The sequence below is a fragment of the Hesperophylax consimilis genome, chromosome 1 (genome assembly GCF_061612785.1).
Source record: "Hesperophylax consimilis isolate HC1 chromosome 1, BYU_Hcon_1.0, whole genome shotgun sequence".
In the NCBI taxonomy this organism is placed as follows: Eukaryota; Metazoa; Arthropoda; class Insecta; order Trichoptera; family Limnephilidae; genus Hesperophylax; species Hesperophylax consimilis.
Window position 1 is genome coordinate 21,501,492 of NC_142836.1, and position 27,638 is coordinate 21,529,129.

Here is a 27,638-nt window from a genome sequence, read left to right on the forward strand (position 1 = left end):
TTTCCTATTAAATTATTTAATGTCATCGCATTCGACGGCCGGCATAGTCCAGTGGTAACGCATTGGACTGCCATTCCGAAGGTCGCGGGTTCGAACCCGGCGTGCGCAAATAAATTTTATTTGATTAATTTGTGTTATTTCACAATTAATTAATTAAATAATATAAAGTATATTTGCGGCACGTTCCAGAGTGGAAGATACTACCAGTATCGCCCTGGTGTAAGACCACCATTCAGAATTGAAACGTTGCTCCAAATGGCTTTAGCCGTGTTTAGTGACTAGATCTGAATAGCCAGGTACTTCCCCACCTTCCTCTTTCCCTTCCCCACTTACCTTCAGCCTCACAACATCCCTCAATTGGGGATGCCATAGTCTCACTGGCTCCAGACGGGAGCAGTTGGGACTCTTGTGAGGAATCACTATAAAAAAAAATACATTTTATGAATGTACCCAAGGCCTCTTAACTAACGTTATTCCTTTCAGGTAATATATAATTTATTAATCTACATATAAGTACAGTCATATATTACAGTCATATACATGTTATTTTGTTATGTAAAAAATAATCGAAATCATAATCTGTTTTCGCATTGTTCTTTTTGCTAATGTTGGTGGTTTGCTAAGATTGAAAAATCTTTATTATTGAGTGAGCTTAATGAAATCCTTTTTTAACTCAACCGTTTTGGATTTCGTTGTAAATTTGTACGTTCCGTTTTCCTTTCAAGATGGTGGCCATTTTAATAGTTCAGTAAACTTTTTTTTTTCAAATGTGAAATCGTCATGTTTGTTTTAACTTTCTTATTAGCTTCAATATTATGATAATTACCTGCCTGAAAAAAGAAAGATTAAAATATTGTGATTGAATTAGTGACATTTCTTTGGACAAAATGCATCATTTCTTATTTTTTAATTAAAAATTAACATGAAATATATGGTTTATAATCATGTAGGTAGATATTTAAGTACCCACTAAAAAAAGTTATGATTTCAAAGGAAATATTGGTTTAGATTTTATTAAGAGATACTTATAAAAAAAAATTGCGGCGTGGTCTACAGTTCACAGAACCACCATTTTTTTTTAATATTATGTGCTGTATCTAAGGCTTATTATTATTATTGTGTGGGTACATTTTCCGTTTTTTTTGGAGCATTGCATACTTTTTTCACTTAGATACAACAGAATTAATTTACCCTTCTAATCGTTTTAGTAGAATAAATTTCTCATTTCAGCAATAAATCGCGTTCGTTATTAGTTATGATGAGACTATACTAATGCGTACCTACCTAGTAATAAAATTATTTTTATATTACGCGGCGTCGTCCGAAGCTTCAATCCTATTATATCAGAATGAACAATTGAAGTCCTTCAACGTTTTACAGCTTATGATGGATGTGACTTTCCAAGCTCTAATAATGACACGTCTAACGATAACGAGGATTCGTAAGAAATGTTTTCACGTTCATTGATAAGAAAGTAAGTTTAATGTCTGAGATAAGTAGGTATTTACTTCCAAACAACTCGTGACTCGTGACACATTTACAACAAACATGTAATTTATTAATAATAATAAATATTTCATTCAATAACAGTGTCCAAACTAGTAAAATAGTTGTTATTAATATAATATTAATAATATTAATTTAGTTGTTAATACATACTAGAGCAGAGGTTCCCAAAGTGGTCTATATAGACCCCCAGGGGTCGATATCGGCATGCTGGGGGTCTATGTCAGCGAGAAAAAAATTTGGGGGTCCACGAGATTCAAATGGGGGTACACACGAGCGGACCTCCATTTACCTGAAGTCAACATTTAGGAGTTCCGTAAATGACACAATAGACCTAACACAAATATAATAGACTGAGAAATTACTTATTTGATATTTGTATTTCCATATTTCCTAAAGTTGTTAATTGAGGTATACAAATAGAATCTACGTTCCTTTTCTCGTCAGAATTAATTATTCAAGCAAAACATTGCACATTGGAAGCCGCAAATTTTCCTAGTTCCCCAGCTTGTTTTTGAAAAACGTCCAGGGTAATAATGACGTAGGCTTCAAAACTAAGTTTGCGGACATTTTGACTATGGAAATGGAACGTTGAAGAATCGGTTATCATGTGACAAGAAGAACTGACTGGAATAAGCACTGTCAAAGAACTTAAGGCGCATTTCTGTGGGGCTAGCTACAGAAAGAAATTCCAGTTGCTTATCCTGCTCCATTTTCATTTGGTGTAATACCTCACAAGGGCGCACCTGTCTGCACAGTGTAAAGACAGAGGAACTATGCCGCCACCCGGTTGTAGGATGGAAAAGGGAAGGGAATCTTTTTACTAAAAAAATAAATGATTATCACATGGGACGTTAATAGTTTTAGGAAAATTCAATATTCGGCAAGCAGGGGGTCTACGGAAAAAAAAAATTTTGGCTAGTGGTCTACGGGGCAAAAAAGTTTGGGAACCTCTGTACTAGAGTATGTATTCTAGTACCAGAATTTTATTGAATTATTCTGGTGGACAAAAAATCTCTCAATCTTATTATCACATTATTTTCTTTGACTTTTGAAGCTTTAAGTTAAGGAATACTTCAACTACCTATCACTGTTGTGTAGAATGTGCGGAGTCAGCGGGAACAGGCCGGCTGACGCTTCAGCAATCTTGCACGGAGAAAAATGAGTATGGCTGATTTATTACAATCCTGTTAAAAACATGATTGCAAGCCATTCCCTAATAAAATATTAGTCCATTTAGAATGTATCGGAACACGTGTTCATGCAGCTGCGCTTTTCCTGACAAATTTATTTTGGAGATCTATCAATACATTTGTTCTGCAGTCCTGCAGTTCCATTTTTAACAGGAATAAGAATAATTTGAACCGATTTTTAATAAATTTAGAAAAGGGAGATATTTAAATACGAATGTTAGAGGGAGCGCGCTAATATAAAAAAACGACACATTTAAGCGAAAATGGTGAAAATATTTAATAAAACACGAATTGTTTGAAATAGAGCAAAAATCTGTCGACAAATGCTGTAGTTGCATTTAAAGATACACTGTGACTTTTTTCATGCCTATAACATATTAACTAACAGAACAAACGTGTTTTTGATAATTTTTAGAGCTAACTTTGTGATTTTTTCTATAGAATGAACTTCATATAATTAACGTTTCGGCAAAACAAATGTATAGATATTATCTTCAAAATACATTCATTTCTTTGTAGCCCATGCAAAGTGGACTTTATTAAATAGCTAAAAACTTGTATGGAAAATGGTATGGAGTGTTTTTTAACAGCGTATTTGTATTTTTATACAGCGTTGACCTATAATTTCCAAACAAAAAATTACGAAAATTTCACTACGCCAGAGCTCACCGTTTGAAAGTAATAATTGCTGTTTCAGACAGATATCCGCTTTATTTTTTTTTTGGTTTAAATTAGCATTCATTTTGTTAATTTACTTTGTATCCAAATAATTTACTATAAAATAAACGAGAGCCTTTCCTTGTGTTGATGTTTTTTCCTACATTAAATTTAACTTAATGTCCAAAAATATGGAATTGACTAAATTAAAGCTTTTCTTCGTTGTATACTATTTGTAAACTAACTATTTGTCCAGCTCCATGAAATGCAGATGCACGTCGGTGCATCTGTCTGTTTTGAAGATAACACACGCATTTTATTTAGTCTTGATTACATTGTTTGACCTTTGGTTTGAGCTTAGACGGATAGATAGTGTAACATTAGACTTGATAGTTTCCAGGCAGATAGTCATATTTGCACAGCTAATATCTTCTCCTTTTAAATTAAGTAAATCAGTTGTGTCTGGCACGGGGCTACCACCAGACTTGCATATTGCAATAAATTTAATTCATATCGAATAACTTTGTAATATAGTGATTTTTTAACAATTTATTCGAAGATATTTGTGTGAAGATTTTTTTTTTCTTTATTAAGTCTATCTACTTTTTTAAAATGTCTTGGAACGGATGCAAGAGTGTTCCCGGTCCGTCTTCAGAACGGACACCCCTCATACTTCGTTCTGTGTAAGTATTTTTGTTTTTTTTTTTTTACTCTAAAACTGTTATTGGTTTAGGGTGATGAAATTTTGTACAGCTGTTTCTGACTGAATTTTCCAGGTCAATGCAACTATTTTTAGCTCGCAATTTCATATCAATGACGTAAGACAATACATCATATTATCAATATTAGTTCCGTATTTTGCAATTGTTGCCAAGAGGTTTTCGAATGTAGTATTTTCACAAACCATGAATACAATATAGAATTTGTGGAAGATTCAAAGTTTAATTTTTGGTTCTGATTGTGAGACAGCTGGTACCAACGTCGCCCGGCATGACGTCAGCGCCGCACGGTGTCGCGAAAAGGTGTTTTTGCGGACATGGTCTTGTGAGAAAATTGTTTATTTTTAGTCCTTAACAAAAACAAAATTGGGTTTCTGAAATCAAGGTTAAGGTACTGGAAAAAATTCTGAACATAGAAATGGTTTTATTTTAGTGATTTATACGTTTATTATTAATTTTGTTTTTTTTTATTTATTTTATAGATTAGAACGTTGAGATTATTACGTAACAAAATCACACCAGCTTTTCTTCGGAGACCTATGTTGCGCCAGTATATACAGTATGTTACAGTAATATTGCTCTAACATAGCAATTATAAAATCACATTAGCTTATCATCGAAGAGCTACTTATTTTTCGCAACAGGTTCCTATAATAAGTACCTCAAATACCCTAAGTATTTTGCCCAGCAATAATAAAATCTCACCCGTTTTTGTAACTTTATTACACCAACAGCAATATTGAACTAACATCAGGTTTTCCTTAAAAGGTTTTTAGTACTAATATTTGATAATTCACTGTAAGTTGGATTGCATGCTTATCAAATCTACCACGTGTTTTATATTTGACCGGAGTGTAAATGATATGTAAATCTGGCACTATTGATAAAGGCAGAATCATATGGTTACTGACACGTATTTATGTTAAGATCAAATTTGCACTTCGTATAAACAATAATAAATTATATAAATCTGTACCCATGAGGTCAATGATCCTATGTCCATGTTACCTCTTTTACAGGAGACCAGAAAACAGTTATTCTCAACATTGGTGTACCACTAAATGAATTGTGACATAAGCGCCCCTGAGGTGATATCTCACAAAAGCGGCGCTATATAAATTGTCCAATAAATAAATAAATAGGACTCATTTTTGCGAAGTGATTTCCATAACGAAACCGCTTCGGAAAGAGTTCTGTTCATTTCTAGATAAAAAATGAAGCTCTTAATGAAATGGCGTAAATGGACCTTTTCGCCAGAGTTTGATCATCGAGTTTTTGTCATGTCCCATTTTTTGATTAGTTTTTTCGTAGTTACGTACTGTAAAATATTGAAAATTTGTGCATTTTTAATATGCAAATTTATTAATTTACTTTATTTGATTAGAAAAATACAACTGTCTGATATTTTAAATGAATTATTTAGATCAGAGTTCCCTAAACTTTTTTACCCCGTAGACCTCGTTCTGATTTTTTTGTGTTTTGGGAAGACTTTTTAATATTGATAAAATATTGACTTTTTACAAATTAATCAACTTAAATGTTATTATTTTTTAATGATAAACTAACATTTATAAGACAAGGTTTTATGCATTGCATAAAGGATAAAAAATAATTATAAGCAATAATTAGTCATCCGAAATACTAATACAAATCAGGTTGGAAATAAGCCGACATAGCTCAGTGGATACAGAGCACCTGACCGGACATCAGAAGGCACGGGTTCAATTCCCGTTGGCGGCATTTGTTTTTACTCGGGAGATATTTTCAATTTGTATTAGTATTTCGGATGACTAATTATTGCTTATAATTATTTGTCAACTGAAATGTGTTTTTGAATCTGACAACGAGTCTGCAAATTGATAGAGCTTTCTTTAGAGTGGATATTTTTTTATTTAATAAATATATGTTGTGATAACGGTTACAACTTGGAATCTAACCCAGGATCTATTATCTTACCGGGTCAGGCGTCTTAAACCACTCGACCATTGGGACCTACTTATTAAACGCCATATTTGTCGATCTCATATTTCAAATTCAAAATGAACAATATTATCTTGCAACAAATTTTTCCCACATTTTTGGCAGCTATCTTTTTGAATGGTCATACATTTTCTGATAAATTGGTTTGTAACCTAGATAGTGTCTCGGATAAACATATCCGAATTTTATTTATTTGTTATACTTATTGACTTAGTTTTAAATAGTTCTTAGTCTAAATGAATATTCTGGAACAACTTTTTCTTTTTCATCTCTAGTTTTATTGTCGGGCTCTCGGAGCAGCCTGACGCGTTTTGGTCGGTCTCGTCTTTCTTCGATGATTATAAGGGATATTTCATATATTCCGCCCTTAAAAGTGTCAATAAATGTTCCTTACTGTGTTCAAGTTGCTTAAGTGTACTAAAAACTAATTGTACTGTGACCAGTGTGGACGTATAACGACTTTAAGAATAGGTGACAAATAATATTGTTAATCCGAAGATGTGTGAATTCCAATGTGTATAATACGAGACCAGTGCTTTGAACATTCACCAGATGTGATCATCCCTTCGGCCCTTGCCCCTTGCCCCTCGTCCACCCGCACCAATACTGCAAACCCCGCTGTCCGACGCATACAGTGCGGTTATAGAATGTGGGCCATATGACATTGCCTAGGCCACAGAATCGTCGTTTCTCGGAATCTACCCTTAACCCGGACAAGAAGAGAGTCATTTGGCGACTCATGCAACCCCTGCCGCAACCTCCGCTCCCCACCGCTCGTGCCCTTCCGCGCGTGAAATAATGACATTGGAAATGAAGGATGAAATCGGACTGAACCCGCGCTCTTTGGTTTGCTGTCTACATGGAGTGTTTTAAAACAATTATACAGTGATAAAATATCTATTTTTAGTGGTAGTTTATTTGTTTAGTCATTCTGGAACAGTTTTTTCTTTGGTTGAGTTTAGGATTAAGTTAAATGTTATATTAAGCGTATAAATATGTATTTTTTTTTATGTGTGTAACGATATGTTAAGTTGTATAAGTAAGATGTTTATGTAGTACTTGGAAGGGAATGGCCGACAAAGATGTCGATGAGGTTCGCTATCCATCACATCGCCAACCCTTCGGTGGCGCAAAGAGGAGGACGGAACGTGATCAATGTCGAATTGGTACATGGAACATTAGAGGAGGAATGGAAAGAAAGATGAACGAACTATGTGATACAATGGTGAGCAAATGTTTGGACGTACTGTGTATAACAGAGAGTATGAAAAAGGGTAGCGGTACAATGCAGCATAATGATAGGCTCGTCATTTGGTCTGGGAGACCAGATACGGAGAGGGCTTGTCAAGGTGTTGCAGCGCTACTGTCTCCCAGAATGATTGAATGTATGTTGCAGTATGAATGTGTAAGTCCGAGAATAATGTGGATCAGATTTAAAATCGGTTTGACAAGGGTGTTTCTTGTTATTTGCTACGCCCCTGTCAATTCTGAAAGCGATGAAGTGAAAGATGATTTTTGGACTGGTGTGAATGATGTAATGAGACTAAAAAATATGAACGAAAGGATTATAATGGCAGGCGATTTGAATGGGTGGGTGGGAATTAGACGTGACGGATTTGATTCGGTCTTAGGTATGTTTGGGGATAAAAGAACGAATGACAACGGGAACAGAATACTTGAAGTATGTTTAGAGTGGAACCTGTTTGTGTCGAATACTTTCTTCGATCATAAAGGTATCCACCAATATACGTGGGAAAGAGGAAATGAGAGGTCAATTATTGATTTTGTAGTAATTGACTCTAGGTTGAGAGCTGTTACCGAGGACACAAGAGTTTTCAGAGGGGCTGAGGTCGAAACTGACCACTTTCTTGTAGTGTCAAGAGTAAACCTCTTTCGCGGTTGGCGCTCTAAAGTGAAAACGGTACTAACTCCAACAAGAGTCAAAATAGAAAAACTACAAAATGATAATATGAGAAGTAAGTATATGAATTGTGCAGAGATAAGATTGAATGCGAAGGAAATGGATGGTCTAAGCATAGACGAAACATGGAACCACATAAAAGTGTGTCTTTGTGAATCTGCTAGGGAGGTTTGTGGAATAAGTACGCAAGGTAGGAAGAAAGGTGATGCATGGTGGGATGATGAGATTAAAGCACTGGTCTCAGAGAAGAAGAAAGCATGGTTATGTCTGATTGCGGCTGGCAGTGCTTCCAGCGAAGAGAAGTATCGAGCGAAAGAAGTATATAAGGAATGTAAGAAAAAAGTAAGAGTTGGAGTGAAAGAACGAAAGAAACGCCTGGAAGAGGAAGAAGGAATGAAAATGACAAACCATTTCCAAGAAAACATTAAGTTGTTTTGGAAAGAAGTCAAAAGGTCCCGGAGTGGCCCAGAAAACGGAAGCATGAAAGTGATAAAATCAAAAGATGGAAAAATGTTGACGAATGAGGAAAAAATAAAAGAGAGATGGATGAATTATTTCGAGGAAGTCTTCGAAAGCGAAGTGAGTGACAGTGACTCCAGCGGTGAATCAGATATGAATGACGATGGAGTGAATGTTACCGAAATTAGCATGGATGAGATAGAAAGTTCGATTAAATGTATGAAGAATGGTAAGGCTGTCGGGTTTGACAATATTGCTGCTGAATATTTTAAAGGAGGTAGCCGTATAATTCTCACATGGTTGTGTAATCTTTTTAACCAATGTTTAAAGGAAGGTTATACGCCTTTAGACTGGAGAAGGGCTGTGATAATGCCATTATACAAAGGTAAAGGGTCACGTATGGAATGTGGGAATCATAGGGCTATTAGCCTGCTAAGTTCAGTTGGCAAACTGTATGGTAGAATTTTGATTGAAAGAGTAAGAAAGGAAACAAAAGATAAAATATGGGATGTGCAAGGTGCTTTTATGAGTGGAAGGGGGTGCATGGACCAGATCTTCTCATTGCGTATGCTCACTGAGAAGTTTCTGGCAAAAAACCAGAAACTTTTCTGTGCCTTTGTAGATCTACAAAAAGCATACGACCGAGTCGACAGGAAAAAGCTATGGAAGGTGTTGTCCAAGTATGGAGTGAATACATATCTGACTCAGGCAATCGCGTCTCTGTATGAGGGAAGCGTTGCATGTGTTAGGGTAAACGGTGGTTTTACGGGGTGGTTTGATATCACAAAAGGTGTTAAACAAGGCTGCGTAATGTCACCGTGGTTATTCAATCTATACATGGATAATTGTATGCAAGAATTGAAAGAGGTGGGATTGGGCGCGAATTTGATTAATTTGAAAGTATGTTGCCTGTTGTATGCTGATGATGCGGTGCTGATTGCTAATAGTATAGAAGATCTACAGTCTCTCGTGTCTAGGATGAACGAAGTATGCATGAAGAATGAGTTAATGATGAATGTAAGTAAGTCTAAAGTAATGGTGTTTGAAAGAGAGAGTACGAAAACAGTGTGCAATATAATTGTGAATGAGGAATACTTGGAGCAGGTGGATGAGTTTGTGTATTTAGGAAGTATGTTTACGAGAGATGGGAAGGCTGACAGAGATATTGAAAGAAGGGTAAATGCAGGTAATTCCGTTAATGGAGGACTGAACGCCGTTGGCGCTAACAAAAAACTGTCCAAAGAAGCGAAGTTAGCAGTCCACAACGGAGTGCTGGTACCTACCTTGATGTATGGAAGTGAGGCATGGAACTGGCAAAGAAAGGATGAAAGTAGATTGAATGCTGTTGAAATGAGATCTCTGAGGCGTATGTGTGGTAAAACCATGTTTGATCGTGTGAGGAATGTGGAGATCCGCAAAGAGTGCAAGGCTGATGTAAGCGTAATGAGTAAGATTAAGAAAGGGACGCTTAGATGGTTTGGGCATGTAGAGCGAATGAGCGAAGATAGGAGTGTAAGGAGGATATATGATGCAAATGCGAATGGTAGCAGAAGTCGGGGACGCCCGAGGAAGACATGGCACGATCAAGTGAATCAGATACTAGAGTCGGGCCATGTCAAGAGTCAGAATAATAGAAGAGTATGTATGAGACGATGTATGAATGTGAATGAGGCAAGAAGTGTGTGCCAAGACCGAGTTGTTTGGCGGTCCGTCCTCTCTGCCTACCCCTGCGGGGAAACGGCGTGATGGTTAGTTAGTTAGTTAGTTAGTTGTTTAATAGTTAAGCATGTAAAATAAAAAAATAATATTTTAATGGGATGTGCCTAATTTTATATCAAAATTTCAATGTGTACCAATGTGTTCGATGTGTATTTTTTTTTGTTGACATTAAATTCCTGCAGGTCGAATTCGACCCCAGGGGGTCGATATGAATCACTTTAGGAATGACTGATTTAGATCAAAGGGAAGTGTGTTTTTATCATGTATCATTTCTAGATTCAATTAATCGAAGTCTGATTTCGAAGTTGATTTTGGGTACGCAAGTTTAATATTGTGGTGTCTTAAATAGCCTGCAAAATATATTTTTTGAAATATGTAGTTTTTACATACATTTGGACCAGCAATTGAAAAATCAAGTTCAACACATCTGATAAGGAATTCGTTCGTTCCATTACGTGACCACATTTCTAACGCCATTTTTAGTAGCTTTTACAAAGGAGTAGTTTGTAAAACTATGTAAAATTAGATAATTTTATCTAATTACAGCAAGTACTACCTGTTTGTTCAGAACCCCTCATCCCACTCATGGCTTGGACCATGCCACGCTATCCAGCGAATCGTAGTTAGTCCCAGAAGTTCTGCAATGATAAATTTACTATGTCTACTGAAGAATCCACGTTGTAATTGAATCCTCCATTAGTATTCTGGACAATTAGGAGTACATGTGATCGTAGTCAGTCCAAGAAGTTCTGAAATGGCAAAAAAACCCACCTTCTGGTAATCTGGTATTGGTGGAAATTTATAAATAATACGTAAAAGTAACGGAGTGGAAAGTGTAAAAATGATAAAAACGTGTACAAAATTTTGGCGTAAAGGTCCAGATTTAACTAATTTTCGGTATTTCTGGCCGTTGGACCATTGACCTCTCGGGTGCAGAAACATACGATTAATTCATAATCTAAAATTAAACAGTAACTTTGTAAACATCACTTATGGGTAAATACTTAATGCCGACCGGGTTTCGCTACAACCGTAGCCTCATCAGGGCAGTATAATACTAAAAATCTAAAAATTAAATTAACATGTGTAGATATCACGGTAGGTGGACAGTCTGAGCTACAGTGGAAGAGGTAGGGATAGTTGGGAGATTGGGAGGCGAGTGTTCTTTGTCAATAGGGAACAATCTGAGTATAGGGCTTTTATTTAGGTTTATTTGGTTGTTGATGACTTTGCTATTGACGTTTATGGCTTTCCTTAACTCTAACGCTTCTAAGTTATCCAACCTAAGACCTATTCCGTTTTTATGTAATAGGCTGACGCCAGTATTTTTGTCGAACGTATGGTTTGTTGCTATGAGGTGATTTGCAAATTCGGAGAATCCATTACTGTTTAAGCATCTTAGGTGTTCTTTGACTCGCGTTTTGATATTACGCGCTGTTTTGCCTATGTAAAACGCGGGACAGTCACTACATTGCAGTGAGTAAATACCTGAGTGATTTAACCGATGTTCTTTGTCTTTAACGTTCATCAAAAATTTACCTATACTATTGTTAGTGTAAAACGCTGGTTTGATATCTGGTGGGAGGTTTTTTATGCTTTTTTGAGAGAAATTATCGATGTACAAAATTCTACGCCATTGTTGAGGTTGATTATTATTAGTTGATATATTATTATTATGAGGGGAGCTGTTAAATAGAAATTTGCTTGTCGATAATCTTTTTAATTTCTTGTTTAGGATGTTATTGACCATATTTGCATTATAGCCATTATTAATCGCGATTTGTTTAATCGTCGCTAATTCTAATAAGAAGTTGGAATTTGATAACGGGACGGTAACTAATCTATGGATCATGGAATGGAAAGCAGAATGTTTGTGGGAGATGGGATGGTTAGATGAATTATTAATAGTTGTATCAGTGTAAGTGGGTTTACGATAGATTTTAAATTCTATTTTATTGTTAATGATTGATAGGGTGAGATCTAAAAAGTTTAAGCTAGAATTAGTTCCTATTTCTATTGTGAATTTAATTTTTGTATGAAAAGAGTTTATTAGTTTTAGGAAGGAATCAAGTTGGCGCTCAGTACCTGTCCAGATACAGAAACGTCAATAGCAAAGTCATCAACAACCAAATAAACCTAAATAAAAGCCCTATACTCAGATTGTTCCCTATTGACAAAGAACACTCGCCTCCCAATCTCCCAACTATCCCTACCTCTTCCACTGTAGCTCAGACTGTCCACCTACCGTGATATCTACACATGTTAATTTAATTTTTAGATTTTTAGTATTATACTGCCCTGATGAGGCTACGGTTGTAGCGAAACCCGGTCGGCATTAAGTATTTACCCATAAGTGATGTTTACAAAGTTACTGTTTAATTTTAAATTATAATGTCACATCACAAAGTAACCGCTTCATATGAAGAAATAATTCATAATCGTTTGTCGCGGATTTATTAACTGTATAACCGTGAACTGTAAACATACATTCGTCGAATATATTATGTTTTTAGAGTCATACTATTTTATATTGAAATATTTTATATTGAAATTGAATACTGAAATTCCTTATAATACTGAGATTATATCAAACACGAAGATATGCCTTTTTTATGATAGTGGTTCTTTGAATTACGATTAAGCTTCGTTTCGACACGTTTTTGGTTGTAAGTCGAGTATCATATATAAAGTAGGTTGTATGTGCGTATAATCGTAACATGTGTACACTTTTTGAGTAACCCATGATTTATATGTTCATCCGGTTTTTAATACAACACTTAGGTAGAAGTCATCGAACAATCTAATAATTAAAAGAATGAACCTTTTCGTCTTTCAATTTTCTAGAACATATCTCGTGCGTGCGAGGGCAAGATGTAATCGCACTTTCAGTGGAAATGCAAGAAAGACGTAACTTGGTATAATTAATTTAATTGAAGTGTTTATCAAAGAATCAATTGACAGAGTCACGAGACTTAAAACTGATACTAACGGAATGGTCGTGTGTTGTGACATGCGGGTTACGACAACAAATGCGACCTAAACCGTCGTAAATCAATTCCGTTCGATTGTTTTCAGAAGTATGTCACGTATTAAATTATTATTGTTAATTCAAGAATATTAAATATTTTGAATAAAACACTTAATCAGGAAATTATAAAGCTCACGTTATGAGATAAAACTCCTAGAACTACCCGTATAGTACCTTCCTTCAGCCGATCAATATACGTACCCAATTGGAGATACTATAGTCCCACTTATAAAAAATAAATTATAAAACCTTAATTAAAAAAATTCAACTTGTTCTGAAAAATTCCCGCTGTAAGTCTTGAACTCAATCACTGTGAACGCTAGCCGAGCGACCTTTTTACGAGGTCATCAACTACTTCTATGTTCCCATATGATTCCGGAAAACAATTTGTTTCAAATTAATTTGAGGTCCTCCATGGTCTAGGGGGTTCTAGGTTCTCGACTAGCAATTTTTAGGTCGCAATTTAATATCCCGGCGTGCGCGTAAACTTTATTTGATTAAGGCGATGCACTACGTCGTGTAATATTTTAAATTGAGCCGCTATCAATAACAACCCTTACGTAGATGGCGATAAGGTTTAAATTCCCGCTTTACACCATCCGCCTGTTGCTTTATGCATGAAAAAAAACATGGCCAAAAAGTGCCTTTTATTTTATTTTGTGGATGTTCAGGCATAAATATTGATTTTTTTTTCGATCATTTTATAAATAACTTAATTTGCCACATTATACAATAAAATCATAACCGAAAATAGGTTGTATGTAGGAGATTTTGAACTTAAAAGCAGTTTTCATAGGCCTTATACATTATTTTTTTCTGGGCTTATAAAAAAACTTATCTAAAAAATACTCGATTTTTTCAAAGGTTAAGATGTATTCTACTCGCAGTATTTAATTAAAGCATCTGAAACATTTCTAGGCGACCAAATTTTCAAACCAAAAACAAATGATTTTGCATTACTACGTATGGCATCGCCTTAATTTATGTTATTTCAAAATGTATTAATTAACAATACTATGGTAAATTTGGGGCACGTTCAAATGGAAGTTATTCTCAGTATCGTATAGTATAAGACCACCATTCAGAATTGAAACTTTGCTTGAAATTACTTCATCGGTTATTGGTGGCTAGAGCTGAATAGGCAAGTACTGCCCCAACTTCCTCGTCCCCATCTCCTTCCCCTCCCAACTTCCTTTAGCTTCATAACCTACCCCCCATTGGGGATGCCATTGTCTAACTTGCTCCAGACGGTTGGAAGTTGTTGGAACTCTTTTCATGTCATTTCTTGAAACCATTGGTCTTTTTTATGAGCTTTTCCTTGCCGTACAGTACAATTGATAGGAATATTGATTGAAATCACAGCCCAGTTCCCACGTGATAAGTGCTCGCACATATTTTATACAAAAAAAAACAAATTTTTGAAAAAAAATTCAAAATCATTTTCAGCTACTACAAAAGCAATAATGACATTTTTGTAATATTAGCACTCTATTACACAGAAAAATTCATGAGTCGCCACTGTTTATAGATATTAAATATTTAAAGATGTACCCATGACATGTTTTTGTAATTTCTTATTAATGGTATGTATATTTATCACCTGGTGACGTGTGCAGTGTGTAGGTATGTCTGTAGGTATTTTTATTTATGTTTTGAGTGTGTGTATATCTGTGCGCCTCGAGCACTTTATATCATTTATATGATGCTCCTTTTAAATTATGATATTTTATAATAGAATTCTAAGAGCTCATTTTTGAATAAGTATTTTTCGAGAACATCAAATTCAAAAATATACTATTTTGATAAAAAAAAATTGTTGACACAGTTCGATTTTTATTTTTGTTCGTTGTATGTACGTGAGGTTATAAGAGATTTTATAAACTTGTCGAGCACATGCTCGACGTATGCCAACTCACTTAGGAAAATTTTTTACACGGAATAGGTATGTCACGATCTCGATTATACACTCATTGTTTTCTTCAGTAAAATAAAGTAAAAATTACAGTCTAATACGGTCAGCAAATTACCCGTATTTGGTCTAGCATTAAAATAACAACCAACTTAGGAAACGTTAAACCAATTTTTATATATTTTTTTTATTTTTATCTTACCACATATCATTGTCCCAATTACTTTCCCATATTTATAATACTTTTATTAGTATTTTAATGAACCGCGTAAACTATTGATAATAAAGCATGTGACTGAATATTATCAGAATTACCGAGGTTCAATAACAAGGAGAACGAGATAAATATGTTGTGACATAGTAACCATTTTATTTAGGAAGAAAATCCCACATTGTATTGATTATCAGCAAAATACGCGTCACTTTTATTTTACCCCGGAAGCATTATTTTTCTTAAATTAATAATTATTTTTTTTAGATATATTCTGAAGATAACTGAAGAAACCTATAGAAGAATTATTATTACCTATTAAGAAGGGCCTAAAAATAGCTCAATTTTCCTTATTCTTTGTGGTGTTGATCAAACATTGTCGAATATCAAAACTATCTCTCCTTTTTTCTTTTGATTACATTAACTGAGAAAATTAATTTCCCTCGGCGCTTTTATCATCTTTTGGGGTGCTTTGTTGGAGGTCTTTTTATAGAAAAGAAGGAGTAGACCTGGGTCCTGAAGAGACTCATGTAGTAGAAGGGAGGAAACCTACAAATCGTTCCACAGCCAAGCTGTTTAACTCAAAAAAGAGTCGTAGAAACGACCTGTTCTCATGTGAAAAATGTCAACTGTGAACAAATATTCAGCGTTTGGCGTGTTTTCCAACTGTGCATCGGTGCCGAAGGAATCAATGACGCTAATCTCTTGAAGCATCTTCCATTGAAATACCGGTAGAACAAGGCCAGGATTTCCAACCGACGCCCGTGCTCTAAAGATTACAAACCATATGTACAGTTTTTACAGTCGAGGGTCTCTCGAACGTCGGTCGATTTCATTGACCTAATGAGGTCTAATGTAAATTGGCGACATCGATCTTTTTCAAATCAGTAGTTACCTATACTTCACACTTCATGAGATTATCTGTTACTGACTATAAACAATGCACGGCCACTTTTCTAGCCAATTTGATAACATTTAAAATTCCCTACCATAGTAATAATAATTAGAATAAAAAACAGCATCATAATTGTTTTAACCACTCGAATGATTTTTGGCATATATTATGCAAAAGCGTCTTGCCATAACGTGCCAAATTGATGAACCTAAATAGATGGAATAAACGGTTAAATTTATATGGAGTCATCGGCTAGTAAACAGTTCGTATACGTTACCATATTAATATTTGGTGGACTGGTATTGATTAAATCTAATGGCCAAATCTAAAACGGAACACCCATCTCTCGAGTGGATTATTATTAATTGTATCTATGTGCGTATACACTTTATGGAATATGCGCGATTTTCTAAAGAATCAAAGAAATAATTAACTTAATTGGTTAAATTACAATAATAACGACACTAATCACTCAGTAATAATACCAATAATGCGACGTTAATCTTGGTGGCATGCGTTCCTGATTTTCCTTGAACCAATTATTTTATTTAACCGAATCTAGTAAGATTATGTTTACAAGTTAGTGAATTATTTGAGTACTCCAAATCTAATCAATCATATTCTTACATAACGGTCAAAATCAACGGTAGATAAGGGATTACTTAATATACTTTAAAATGATTACCTAAAACGTTTTCAGGTAGGTATTAAAAAGTGATTACAAAATCAACTACTCGTACATAATAAATTTCAATATTCACTCATTATTTCTTTTTCATAAATTCAATTTTTACTGTAACTCATAGACATAATTCATATGTCTGTGCTGTAACTACATCTTTTTATTTACTATTTACTTACTTTTTTCAATCACCATGTGTTTCAATCCACTAAATAAACAAAAAAATAACAGTAACAATGTGATGTACACTATTGGACAGTAGTAAAAGTCGAGGATGCTCGAGAAAGACTGCATTATTTCTGCACTGGAATGAAAAACGGAGTCGAATAAAAGATGGTATAATGTAGTTTTATTAATAGTTACTATTTTGTATATACAGTTGTGAATGGTGGTGGTGGGGGACGCCCGAAGGCGTGGCACGATCAAGTAACACAAAACTTATAAATAATAAACTTTTTCAAATGTTTAGAATAATATTATTTTCACTTTAAAAATAGACCCAGTTTTCGGGTAGGTACAATAGAATTCACAACCTTAAAATTTGCTCCCAACCATTCATAACCCCGAGCACCGCCGGGCCCACGTCAGCCAGTTGTTTATAAAACTAAGTTTTTATCGGATCTTGGAATGACTTCAATTAATTTGTGTTATTATTAAATTACAATATTTGGGTTTTTTATAACCATATTCCACACGAAAATACTCGTACATTATTACTCGTACGTACTCTACACGCAAATGCTCTTACATTATTCACAACGAATACTCGAACATATTTAAAACTTTTACATTATTTAAAAATATTTAAACACATAAATTATAAACTTAATTTACACTTCTCAAATTATACCGAATCCATTAAATTTCATAATTTTAACTCCCTCCAAACACAACGTCTAATTTTTTATCAAAGCTTATTGTTTAAAATCCTAAATAATGGTCTGGACTCACCAGAACTTACCTATTTAATAAATCTTCATATTCCGTCTAGATCAACCCGACAATCTGATTTATTTTATCTACCCTCGTGTAGAACAAACATTCGAAAAAATTCCCCAATTCCTCGTATATGTGCAGTGTGCACAATATAATACAAAATTTTACAGCATTGACATTTTTGGTAATAACCTAAAGAAATATCGATATGAAGTAATGCGTACGATCGATTATTAATATGAGAGTATGGAATGTATCGGGAGAATCTCCTATCCCCTTCCTATTTTCCTCTTCCTCTCCCCTTCCTTTAACACCAAATTAGTTTTAAGATATTAAAACTTCATTTCCAATGAACTTTAGCATAAGAAACTTCTGTGGCTTGACTTCAGTTAACTTGTATATTTAAATCTATCATTGTATATTATGTAAAAACTGTTTGTTTCTTACAAAATAAATAAATAAACATATTCCACACGCAAATTACTCGTACGTTATTACTCGTACATATTTCACACACAAATACTCGTACATTATTCCGAACAAATATTATAACGGTGATAATTTTTAGTCACATCACAGTGTCAACATTTTGCAATCAAGCAATTGAAATCGGAATAAAACAATGAATTCGGTCCTTGATTTCCATAAAAATGTTTTATTGAATGTATTAACAGACATTCGAGTATTTAATTTATTTTCGCGCGGTATGCATAATGGCATTAATAAATTAAAATGCTTTTCGGTTTTGCCAGATTTAACAGAATTATTATTCAAGTGACAGGAAATGAATAGCAGAACATAACAAATTAAATTCAGTTATTTCCACACGCTCATTTTTTTAGATGTATTTTTACATGATACAAGCAGATTAGGGGGAAACCAGCCTGTCATAAGAGCGAGTAGAACTCAGCAATGTGGTGACAGATTTATATGAAATTTATAATAATGAACAGCGCTACGTCCAGGGTGGGATTTGACCTCCTCCACATACGTATTCCACTGGCCGTGGGCCCTCGCCATTCATCTCCTGTCAGGGCCGCACTTAAGCGCAGGCTATCAGGGCTGCAGCCTAAGGGCCCGCACAACAAGGGCCGCACCACAAATTGGCCTCTCAACAAGTTGGATGCACTTAATAATGAAGAGATAATTGCAGCAGTTCAAACCTTATTGGAAACATACAGTTGGGCGGCCAAATTATTTCCAATTTGGGAAACGGTTTTGGGTATCGCCGCACTAGGAACCGCTTATTGGATAAACACTTCGCTACGTTTGGTGATTTAGAAGGGGTGCGTTCAGGATGCGCCTGCCCACCAGATGCGTGGCGTGCCAGATCTGAAGAGACTGGTTTGGGGAGACCCTTTGACCTCTCCAACTGGTCTCTTGACCCACAGCCTTGCGCTGCAGTGGGAGGGATATAGTCATACGCCCATCACTCCTGGACGCACTAATCCCTAGATTCATACCTTTTAGTTTCCCAGAACTTCCTCTCCTTCCATTACTCAAAAATATCCTCCACACAGCATCCAAAAAGATGACATAGGCCCTGAGGGAAAAAAATTTCCTAATGGCGTCATAAGTGGGGTTAATGTAAAAATAAATTCTAGGATACCATATGTCTATTTCGTCATCATAAGAGTGACGAAACCATTCAGATCAACTCATGTAATAAAAATACCGGTGACCGGATAAATAAATCGTCACATCTTTAAAAAGTTATATAAAGTCATGGAAAGTGATGAAACAAAAACTTTATTAACCGGGTTAAGTAGGTTAGGTTAGGTTAGGTTAGGTTAAAAAAAAGTTTTTTTCATCGTTTCTAATGAGTTTATATCACTTTTTAAAAGTGTGTTAAATTGTCACTGTGTTGAGTTATCATGGAACCAAAAATACCATATGTCTCTTTTGTCATCATAAGAGTAACGAAACCATTCAGATCAACTCATGTAATAAAAATACCATATGTCTCTTTCGTTCGCTCAATATTAAAATTTTGATTAATATGGAATCCCCAATATAAAGTTAATATTGAAAGGTTGGAAGGCATTAAAAAAAGTTCTGAAACACTAAGCATCGGTTGTTTCAGAGAATTTGAAAAATTCATCAAATTTCAACATTGATTTCAAAGTTTTTTGAAGGTTCTATTCAAGTTCTGTTATTATTTCAATTTTGTGAAACAACTTGCCAACAATAATATAATAACAGAATTTGAACAGAATCTTCACAGAACTTGAAAAGCATCTTCGAAATTTGATGAATTCAATGAATTCAAATTCTCTGAAACAACCCATCTTTAGACTTTAAATCCTTCCGACCACCCCAACATTTAAAATAAGCTTTTGTTTTAATTACTTCTATAGGAGTATTCTTATTATTTATTTTATTTTCTTTTTATATTGTACTCTATTGTCAATGCTATCATGTATGTAAATAGCACTTGTGCTGTTAATTCTAAATAAATAAATTAGTTAAACCCACAATTGGATTATTTTGTTAGGTGCATAAAATTATGTGGTAAATAATGCATATATTTTGGGATAGACGAACATTATAAAATGAAAGATAAAATTATGGGTCATCTACTCGTATTACGTACTAGCGCAGATCCGTGAAAAATCAAGCGATTTTCATCATTAAATTAAGCTCATTTTCTTTATTAGTCATTTTTGTTTTTCATTCAATTCTGTAAAGAAAAAAGTTTAATAATTAATTAATTAATCTTTATTTTCATTATTTCAACAAGTTCATTTTCATAATTTCTACTTTATTTTCATTATTTTAACAAGTAAAGTAACCTATTTATTTGCTGAATGTGTTCATTTTATCTCATTAATATCAACAGTTTAAAATACGGTTGATGTACACTTGAGCAATCTACTGAACTGGGAACCAGTAAAAGTGTCACCTATTATACACATACATTGCATGTAAGAAAAAAAATACTTAGATTAACAAGTTATCAAATATTACATTTATATAATTATATAAACCTATGTATATAAATTTCGACTACCATAATACGGGCGTGTGTCTAGTGTGGTAGTCGAAAAGCATGTAAAAACTGTACACATTAATATTTCATGAATAAAGAAAAAAAAAAAAAAAAAAAAAAAAAATTATAATTGTGCATGAAGTCTTTAAGTATTTATAAAAAATATTTGCCTCAGGATCATTGCCTTTCAAAAATAAACAAAGTCAATTATTGAGAAGTTGAGAAATTTATCTTTCGAATGAACACCGTTAGTAAGTTTGAAAAATTACGACATCTGTGAAAAAAGTGAAATGAAATAAATACACATTTCAAATATCGAATTATTAATTAATTGTTTGTCTGAATTGTTCCAACAATCAGTTGCAATTTTGAAATAAATTCAATGCAAATCCAAGTTCTAGAGTTCATTGAACTGAGTTACAGAGACAAACAACCGAAATTAGTATTTTTGATTACTGTGGTGAATCTTTTACTTTTCATTGAAAGTATGGCTTATTATAATGCTGTTTATTACAATTTGGGCAAGAATAAATTATTTAACCTTCAACACCATAACAGTTATACACAAATTAAATCTATCACTCTTCGACTAAACAATATTAAATGCTATCAAAATATTTATTGTTAACTTTGTTTCTGTCCTGCATGCATTTAGATTTTAGATGAACCAATATAATTGAGTAATCGATGTAGTATCGCTAATTATTATTATAGTGGATTGTACTCTGCTATAAATACAAAATAAACATTACGCACTTATAATGTTACGCTTTCGCTATTGCTTATCATTAATTTGCTTTCAAACAGGCTTATCTATTCCTAACATTGAATACACAATAAATATATTCAATTTTCATCACTTCGCTCAACATAAATAATATTTATGAACCTATAGTAATCGTTCAAGGTTGTCTAATATTTACATGCAATTTTTTTAGCGTTGGGAGAAGTGAAATTTACCGATTGCGTTCAATAAAAAGAATATGTGAATGAATTTATCATTTTGCGATAATATTCAACCACGTGTAATCGAATACGTAATGTAATATGGCTGATAAAGATTGTTTCACCTTTCATGGGTGACTTAGCAGGGATGTCCGGGTACTTGGGGTGATGTTTGTACATGTCATGGCGGCGAATGCATTTGCCAACCAACTGCGTGGTGGACCGGATCAGGAAAGGTCCGTTGATAGAGACTCTTTGACCTCCCCAACAGGATTCCTTGGGCCCATCGCCTTACACCCCTTGATACCCACCCCTCATGCCTTTTTCCTTCACAGAACCTCCTCTCATTTACTTACTTAAAAATATATGCTCCACACAGCTTCCCCAAATATGACATACGCCCTGAAGAAAATGAATTGGTTTAGGTTTGTAAAAAAATATAACTAAACATGAAAATATATTGTCACCCGATCGGACGACGTTGGAAAGAGCTGTAAGAAATATTCTATGTTTGCCCAAGTAAAATAAAAGAACAGGGCCGGCCATGAGCCCAACGGCGCCAGGCGCCAGTTAACCTCAAGGGCGCTGTGTTAGGTGTTAGCTGTGTCAGCGCCTTGGCTCCTTGTATTAATTTAATTTACTGGAAATACATTGCACATGACATTATTCGATACTGTGCATAACACATCTGCCTCCAGCTGGATCATTTTGTCTTAATGTTTTTACTAACTTTTACTAGTGTGAAAAGTAAGTACTTGCACACTGCTTCCTAACACCGTATGCGAGGACATTTAGAGATCTAGATACGTTTCATATTAAATGTACCTTCGTTTATACCAAAAAATCTCGCAAGAGTCCTTGCGAGAGCCTTGAAGGAGTGACCATCTGTATCCATCTGTGACCAGCCCTGTGAAGGACAAAATTAAAGTATACCAATGAACAAATCGTAAATAATATTATTGTTCGGAAAAGCATGCTCGTGCATATAAACTAAACTAAACAAGTGCATATAGTGCAGTTTGTTTTCACTTTTTTATGTATTTTTTAAAAATATGTTTGATTGTGTGTTACGCAGATTCTGTAGTATGAATGATCTTCTAATTTACGTTTTCTCTCTACTCAAAATCATTAAAACGTATAAAATAGGAAATTTCCACCGTCAAAAGACAATAAAAAATACTATTATTAGGTATTGGTATTCAACCGGCAATCGAATGCTCTTATTAAATAGCAGCGTCGCGTCATTAATGCAGTGGCATATAATAACTTAATAACGACTAAATTTGTCGACTGTGGTCTGTATAGATAAGGTTATAATAATATATTGGTTAAGCCATAAATTCTTCCTTAATCTGCTTTATGAGTACCGTAAATCCATATTATAAAATACAGTAAAAACCCTCCAAATAAAATCAAAATTCTGCAGTGATGAAAATGAAGGATACTTCGAAAGAAAAATTTTAACTTTCCATTTAGTAACATAAAATGCTTCAGTAGGTATTCCATGTATACAACCCCATAAGAGAAAGGGGAAAAAACCAACTTGAACATACGGAGCGCCGGATGCGATGTGACCGTCCCACTTTCGGTGATTTGTAAATAAATTAATCTTACAGTATGCGGAAAACTCGCATTGTAATATCACCATTCGGTTCTCGAAAATAAAATGTGCTATGTGAATTTCTAGTCCTTTTTACAATAGCGCGCAAATTGCTGGTTGCGTTAAAAACTTACTACACATCCCAAATTGGTAAACAAAAGTTCAGGTTTATTTTGAAAATTTAACATTTTAATACACTATTTGGTTAAACACAGATTTGTTATAATTTACCCACTTCACTCAATTTTAGCGTCGCTACGCCAGGCGAATCGTTTAAGAAGGATCATTCAGATCCTGCGCAGAAAAGTTCCACAGTGTACAGAGCTGCAAACTATTACCTTACTTTAACAAACTTTACTTTTTTGCACATTGTCTGATTATTTCAAAGGCTAAGCTTAATAGTTATTGGTATCCGGTACTTGACGGCTTCACCAAAACTAAATAATTTCACTAATTATTGAAATGAAATACCAGCCCCAAGAGGATTGACGCGCGCAACTTTTATGTACACGCAATTAACAACAATCAATCAACATCTGCCCGATTGATGAACAATGTAACGTTGTCCGAAACATTGACAAAAGTTGGAGGAAGACAAACACGGTGTAGTTACACAAAAAATGAACTCAATCAATGTTATCTATTGTTGTTAAGAAAAATGATTTAAGATAAGAGTAAACAAGAAAAATCACCAGCGAATATTTAAAAACCTTGGTAGAGTCTAAAAATAATATACGGGGTTAAAAAATAAACAAATCATTTATCTCTATTACTGTGTATTTAAATATAATATTGTTCGTGACCTCTTTGTTGTTAAAAACTATGCCACGCTCTCTTTATTATTATGTTTATTGATGAATATTGAAACATCCACATCGTTGTGCTTAGACACCAATGAAAAAGCGATTATAATAGCTTAAACGAGTTGGCCAAAAATAACATACATGTCATATTATATTACTACAAATATATATTTTTTAATATTCCTCTGTTATTATTTGATTCATGTTCTCGAACTCATGGAAGTCATATAAATACATTTTGAATTGCGTAGAGGTCAAGTAAAGGATATATTGTTTTAATTAAACGGTTAAAAGGTTTCCTAGGGAAAATTGGAAAACTTCTGTGACTGAACGGATTCACAATAAACCACGCATTCTTCAACACATTTCAGGGTAGCATTGGGTAGTATGTTTTTAATCAAACTATATGTTTACGTGACCTTTATTTTTGAGATGCTTCATGCCGGAAATAATATATAATTAAGTTCTGTGAACACATATGTAAAAATAAAGGTTTATTAAAAAGAACTTGGGTTTTGAGGAACTCCTACTACAACCATTAAAGAGGAAGATGTGTCTGGTACAATGATGAAGGACTTAGTAGTCAGAGGAATTACACACGACGCCTGGCTGGAAACCAGGCGTAGTTTAACATTGAATGCTGTCATCAAACATTTTGGAATCAAATAATTCGTAATATGAAAATTAATATCTGTTTAAATTGCAACTACTATTAAAATAAGTCGTGTTTTACGATAGTAACATATTATATAATAATTCGTTAAAAAATATCTTTTAAGTAAGGCAGTTCTTAAAAAGTATTTTATGAGTCGTACTTACACAATACAAATAATATTTTTTAAATTTTCAATGATATCTTTAATCATTTTCGGGCTAAAATTCCGAGAACCGTAATACCAAAATTTCTTTCGATTCCGTAGAACGTCCTCGGGTAATTTATCGCAAAACGGCGCTATTTTAAAAATGATCATTTACATTATAAATATAGTGCTTGAGAAATAGGCTTTCAATTTTCGATGCTAAGACTTAAATATGGTGCTTTATCTACAATTGTTTTCATTGAATCGTCTTCGGACCACTAATTTTAAGGCCCAATTTCACTGGGACACTACCAGTTGAGCTGCCATTCTGTCCGAGTAAGTGAGACGCCATACAGCGCTATTATTTTTTTCTGGTGTCGCGACACCGACATGTCGGCTGTCGGTAACCAAAATTGTGGCGATACCTAACGGACAGCAAGCGATGGACCATCCATAGGTTGTATGCAACTTGTTGTGTAAAGACCCTTATTGGAAAGCCAAAACTTTTGTCCATCCGGTGCGATATATGGCCAGAAAAAAACGGACATTATTTTCCGATCTCAAAGCTCGAATTTCGCCTGTAAATTCGATGATCTTTTCATATTTTTCTTCAATCCATCAACCTTGATTAAAAAATAAAAAATATATTTAATTTGTTCCAGTAATGACACGAAATCCCTCATGGACATCCCGCAGATTACGGTGACGGGACCGGGCGCCCCTCCCCGCGCGAAGGAGGCCCGCGGCAAGGCGCTCCGGCAGGTGCTGGCCGCCTTCGTGGCCAACCTGGGCACCATTAACACGGGCTTAGTGTTCGGCTTCTCCGCTGTGGTGGTGCCGCAACTGGAGGCTCCCGACTCCATCATCAAGATAGATGAGTTTCAAGCCAGTTGGGTTGGTAAGTACTATTATGTAATACATACCTATATCAAGTACCTACTATAGTAAATAAGAATATATATCCTAAACATGAAATTAAAGCGGGGATTTAGGTTAATTTTAGTTCTATACTCGTATGTACAAGTATTCATTGAATCTTTTTGATTTATGTACCTGTTCTCAGATTTTTTTCAAATATTTTTTGGCATCGTTTGAATGTTTTATTTATTATTTTATGTATAGATTAATCTCTTCTCTAATATACTAAAATAAAGGCAATATCCGTGTCTGTCTGTTTGTGTGCTTAGTTTTTCTAAACTACGCGGAGGATTATAGGGTTTTCACTATTATTTAGAAATATCTCTCGAATCCCGAATTGATAGATATTTCTCTTATTAGCATGATATTTATTTTCAACGATCTAAGACAATTTCAAGAAATTTATCATCATTTTGTTGTTGTTTTGCTTGGTGCAATGTCCTTTTAAGAGATAGATCTTTATTGTAAGACAATAGGGACATCAAGGTCATATCATTCTATGTATTAATCAGGCATGCTGATTGATTGATTGTAACACGTATCAGAAGCGTGCCACAATCATAAATATTCATCGTTTTGTCTGAGATATTGAACTAATAATCATCCATGATAATAATGTATTCTTGGCCTTAAAGATTTTTCTTCAGCCGCTTGCTGCAACCTTGCCTCAGCGTTTCTGTAGACTTCCTCATTCGCTGCTTGTATTTTCTGCATCGCGTCTCTAGAGTTCGATGCACAATGCAGTGGATATTAAACAATCATCGCTGCTTCACAAATGCATTATTTCGTAGCTTATTAACGCTGATTACAGCGAGATGAATCAACATAGTCACACGTGGCCATTTCAAGAGATGATCATGTGCTCATAAATGGTTTTACTGTGACAAGTCTTATTACAAGATTGTTAATTTTTAATTGTTATTTGTTATAATGCTGACGTACGTAATAATATATTAAGTACACAATGAGGTCCAAGCATCAGAAATGCGCGAGTGATGCCGAGATACTTAATTGGCAAATGTTCTGCATTGAATTGAATCTTCGTCGAGTGACAATATATTATTGTTTTATTTGCTTTATGTGCATTCTACTCTAGCCAGCATAAATTATTATTAGTGAAGTATGTTAACTCTTGCTTAAGTCTTGGGTTGTTTATCTGCCAAAACGATATTAAATAGCTTTTATTCAGAAAAAAACTTTATTTAAAGCAAATGTTTTGAAAATGCATAATGTTATAAGTATGAAAACGTTCGTAGCTTCAGTGTGTATCTTTGTTTATCAATATACAATCAATTAGTATTTTATTTTATTAAAAAATAATTGCATTTTATTACATAAAAATACATGTGTGTGATTATGTAAATACAATTAGTATTAAATGTCTCAAAATAAGAATAATAAATAAATAAATATCTTCAAGCGGGTTATATTCAAGTTATGTGAAAGGAGTGAAATGAAGATAAACAGTTAAGATAAGCACTTTTCTGTAAATTACTTCCTTGGGTTTTTTTTGTTGTAAGATTAACCTCTTTTTTTATGTGAAACTTGTATGTAAAACTTTTTAAAATTATTATTATCCCCACTTATATGTTGTAAACTCCTCCCATCCTAAAACGAGTTTTATAACTCAGTGTGTCCAGGACGGACGTTTGAATTCATCTCCCACACTGCTGTGCAAGGCGATGGGTCGAGATAGTCAAATAGTCTGCTGGAGGGGGGAAATAGTCACCCTCAACCAGTCTCTTCCGATCCGGCCTGCCACAAAAAT

General features: G+C 34.4%; 1 protein-coding gene across 1 annotated transcript in view; it reads left to right on the top strand.

Moving 5' to 3' along the window:
- LOC149426436 (facilitated trehalose transporter Tret1-like) overlaps positions 1-27,638 on the top strand; it is a 72,667-nt gene that overhangs the window by 15,568 nt on the left and 29,461 nt on the right. Inside the window, exon 2 of the mRNA XM_089636937.1 lies at positions 25,615-25,850. Within this exon, the coding sequence (XP_089493063.1) occupies positions 25,615-25,850 (236 nt within the window). The remainder of the gene's footprint in view (positions 1-25,614; positions 25,851-27,638) is intronic.